We start from the raw sequence: 4,392 nt of genomic DNA, 5'->3' as shown, positions 1-4,392 counted from the left end.
GGGGAGGGGTGAATTGGGAGTTTGGGATTAGCAGATGCAAACTGTTATATATAGAATGGACAAACAACAAAGCCCTACTGTAGAGGACAGAAAACTGTGTTCAATATCCTATGATAAACCATAATGGAAAAGAAAATGAAAAAGAATGTACTGTATATGTATGTATAAATGAAATCACTGCTATACAGCAGACATTAACACAATACTGTAAATCAACTATATTTCAATAAAATAAAAAATATTTTTAAATCTATGATGTATATACATAAGAAAAATCTTGCCTTACCAGTTTGCTGTGAAGCATCTACCAGTAGCACAATTTTTGATCGATTATCAGGACCTGCTGCACTTGTCTCTTTCTGAATAGCTACATTTTTCACCAGTGGTCTTTTGCTTTTTATGTGCTGTTGCGTAAGTTGTTGCTGATTGAAGTAAAAAAAAATTAAAATCTTATTCAATGTACTAATAAACATTATAAAATATATCAATACATCCTTTAAAAATATACTTAAATGAGGCTACAAATGAGTGACTCTCAATCCATGAGGAAACAGGGTTACTGTGTTAGGATTTCATTAAATTATCTACAGCTAATCATAGGAGGCTATATAATGTATTATATACACATTTATATACTACTTTTCAAATAACCATTAATACTATTATAATTAATGAGATATATTCATTTTAATTGTCATTTGCATTTTAAATTTTCTTAGTAATAAATAATAAGAGTATAACCACATCAAGGGGTTATAAATTTTTATTTAAAAAGGCAGTATCAGTAAAAAGGGTGGTAACTTATCCAAAAGCTCAATTTTTTCATGAGAGCAATGAAGTACAAAAGAAATTTCTGCTTTAGAATTTAAAAAGAAAATATTAAAAAGCTGATCCTTTCCTTCATTTTTTAAAAATATGAGTATCCATCATTTAATAGCAATTTATACAAAACAACTCCAAATTTAACTCCTTAGATAACTTCTTAAAGTGCTGGAAATGTACTGAGAAATCATGTTACTTAAATACTTGAAAGTTATATACTATTGTCTATTTCCAATACTTCTTTCTTTCATTCCCAGATATCCCAAAAGGATTTCCCTTGACCCAGAAAGTTTCCACGGACAAAAACTAACAAGCTTTTCAAAGCAACTTCTACAGCTTGTTTGTATTTTAACCTGAAAAAAGTATGCCAGAAGACATCATAGACTTTTCACCGAAGAGGCTGGGCTAATGGAATCTAGGAAAGCATGAGCTCCTTGACAACAACAGACGTAAAAGGCATTTAATCACTCTGCTTTCCATTAGCTCAAAAGAAGCTAATCTGAAAGAAGCTTCTTCTAAAAGAAGCTAAGAAGAAATCTGGTTTTTCTTATTTGCTTTGACACTATGGCTTCAATAGAAAAATAATATTTTACTTAATAAACAGACACCTAGAATTAACCTTAAAACTCTTCTGTGATTTCAAGGCCTTTGTGTCTTTTTTTTTAACTTAGTCAAAAGGCTGGTGTTGACAAAGTCATTTCGCACATTTATCTTTAATTTTCTTTAGCCCTAGGAGACCCTGTGTTCACATAATAAAGCACTCTCTAAAAAACAAAGTGCTCTTCCTACTAAAAATTGACAGAATAGAAAACAATGAAGTTGAAGAGACTTAATTCAATATTCTTTTCCATAATATCTCTTGCTTATTTCTGAAGATTGATGTACATTAGATGTACATTAGCCACTTAACACTGCTAGGAAAGGAGCCAAACTAATCCCTTACTAAAACTGTGTCACTATGCAATTTTTATCACTAAATTAAAATAATTTGTAAATATTTGTACATTATGCTTATATAAACTCTCTAACTTGAAAATGACTGTTAATCCTATCACCATTTAAAGAATGAGGAACAAAAGTAATGGAAAAGTTATTTTTAAAATGCTACATCCTTAACTGTTTTTTAAAAAGTAAAACTCAGTAGTAAAGGCTAATCGATACAAGTAGCAAATTACTTACACTAACAACAGAAATATCCAACACAAAAGCCAATCAAATGTGGTCACTTACTTTTGGTACCACTGGTCCTCTATTACTATTTCTGTTTCGATGGCCAGACAATGGGAAGACCTGTCCAAGGTGATTTGGACGCTCAGTGCATTCTGTGGTTATAGTATTGACAGTATTTGCAGCCTGAAAAGTGTTGGAGTAAGGTGCAGGGAAAGGATGATAGAAACCCATGACTTGTGCACATGGTGCTGGCATCAGCTGATAATATGTATACTCTGTAGAAACAGGTGGCTGAGCAGATATAATGGGGTAAGCAAGGTACGGTCCAGCAGGGTTTGGATTAGGCTGTTGCCATCGTATATCATTGTTATATAATGGAAACTGTCTGTAAAACCAAATCAAAAAAGAACAAATCTATTGACATGCATGTCTGAAAATAATACAAAGCAAATTTTCAACTTATTTTAATAAAAGAAAATAACAGTATAAAATGTGCTAGGTTGCTTCCATTGTATCTGACTCTTTGTGACCCTATGGACCATAGCCTGTCAGGCTCCTCTGTCCATGGGATTCTCTAGGCAAAAATACTGGAGTGGGTTGCCGTGCCCTCCTCCACGGGATCTTCCCAACTCAGGGATCGAACCTGCAACTCTGAAGTCTCCTGCATTAGCAGGCAGGTTCTTTACCACTAGTGCCAACTGTAGCCTCATAATAATTCTGAAAAAGAGATCATTTTTTATCAATTTCCTTGCTATAATTAGCTTTTACGTATGTGTAATAACAATTTTAATTGACAGTATAAAGGAATTCGGGCTTCCCTGATGGCTCAGCGGTAAAGAATCCGCCTGCAGTGTAGGAGATCCAAGAGCTGTGGGTTTGATCTCTGGGTCAGGAAGATCCCCTGGAGTAGAAAATGGCAACCCACTCCAGTAGTCTTGCGTGAAAGTCTCATGGACAGAGGAGCCTGGTGGGCTACAGTCTAAAGGGTCACAAGGAGTTAGACACGACTGAGTGTGTACACACACACACACAAAGAAATTTAACCTGACAGTTTACTGCATTTCAAAATTTAAAATGTACAGAGTATTCTTATTTGTAGCTCTCTCCCTCAGCCTCACAATATTTCTGCCTAAAAGTTAAACACCTATCTGCTGAATCTGCCAGTAATGGCAGTCCAAAGTTGCCATTCAATGGCAGCAACTAACTGTAACAGCCCTCTGCAAAAAGCAGGGTAACGTGATCATTGTATACGGTGGTCTTTACAGTAGGTGACTTGATTATTCCACCTCCATTCGTTAGTTCAGGCCAAGGGCCTCCTACTCCTTTCCAATATTCCCCTAACCACTTGGCCAAGTCCAGCTCTTTCCCTGGCTCCCCTTCTTGACAATGGAAGCAGGCGCCAGAGGTCCAAGAGAAAGAAAAGAAAAAGGCAAGCTTGTTCAGTGCCATCTTATCTCCAGCATTAGAGTTCTTCTAGTGTGATGCCTTCCTATAAAGCACCAGTCCTTCCCATCTCATCAGTCCTCCTTGCAGACAGTTGCCGCTGATGACTAAGAGGTCATACAGAGCTGGATGAGAGAGCTTTTCCTTACTATTCCTTGACAAAGCACAAGGGAAAAATGTTCCCTGCCATAATTCTAAAAATATTTTCAAATAATCTGATGGCTGGCCTACTCATGAATTCTCAAAGATTATTTGGTAAGATAAGAAAAGTTAAAATTATACTGTACACTTAGCCACTCTGTCAAATACTGCAATAGTATTTTTAGTTTATAAATTACTTCAAGCATAGTCCAATATAGGTCAAAGATTCTTAATGTAATATTCAGTTCAGTTCAGTCACTCAGCCGTGTCCGACTCTTTGCGATCCCATGAATCGCAGCACGCCAGGCCTCCCTGTCCATCACCAACTCCCAGAGTTCACTCAGACTCATGTCCATCGAGTCAGTGATGCCATCCAGCACCTCATCCTCTGTCGTCCCCTTCTCCTCTTGCCCCCAGTCCTTCCCAGCATCAGAGTCTTTTCCAATGAGTCAACTCTTCGCATGAGGTGGCCAAAGTACTGGAGTTTCAGCTTCAGCATCATTCCTTCCAAAGAAATCCCAGGGCTGAGCTCCTTCAGAATGGACTGGTTGGATCTCCTTGCAGTCCAAGGGACTCTCAAGAGTCTTCTCCAACATCACAGTTCAAAAGCATCAATTCTTCTGCGTTCAACTTTCTTCATAGTCCAACTCTCACATCCATACATGACCACAGGAAAAACCATAGCCTTGACTAGACGAACCTTTGTTGGCAAAGTAATCTCTCTGCTTTTGAATATGCTATCTAGGTTGGTCATAACTTTTCTTCCAAGGAGTAAGCATCTTTTAATTTCATGGCTGTGATCACCATCTGCAGTGA

At 37.0% G+C, this 4,392-nt stretch overlaps 1 protein-coding gene across 2 annotated transcripts in view; it reads right to left on the bottom strand.

The window, feature by feature from the left end:
* The window catches only part of SECISBP2L (SECIS binding protein 2-like), a 61,225-nt gene that overhangs the window by 46,381 nt on the left and 10,452 nt on the right, over positions 1–4,392 (bottom strand). For both annotated transcript variants that reach the window (XM_010839523.1, XM_010839524.1), the window contains exons 3-4: positions 2,053–2,377; positions 287–422 (exon numbers count right to left, since the gene is read on the bottom strand). In XM_010839523.1, coding sequence (XP_010837825.1) covers positions 287–422; positions 2,053–2,377 — 461 coding nt within the window. The remainder of the gene's footprint in view (positions 1–286; positions 423–2,052; positions 2,378–4,392) is intronic.

This window comes from Bison bison, unplaced genomic scaffold, assembly GCF_000754665.1.
Source record: "Bison bison bison isolate TAMUID 2011002044 unplaced genomic scaffold, Bison_UMD1.0 scf7180017864118, whole genome shotgun sequence".
NCBI classification, from domain to species: domain Eukaryota; kingdom Metazoa; phylum Chordata; class Mammalia; order Artiodactyla; family Bovidae; genus Bison; species Bison bison.
The sequence above is the reverse complement of the archived record's forward strand: the minus strand, read 5'-3'. Positions and strand labels throughout refer to the sequence as shown.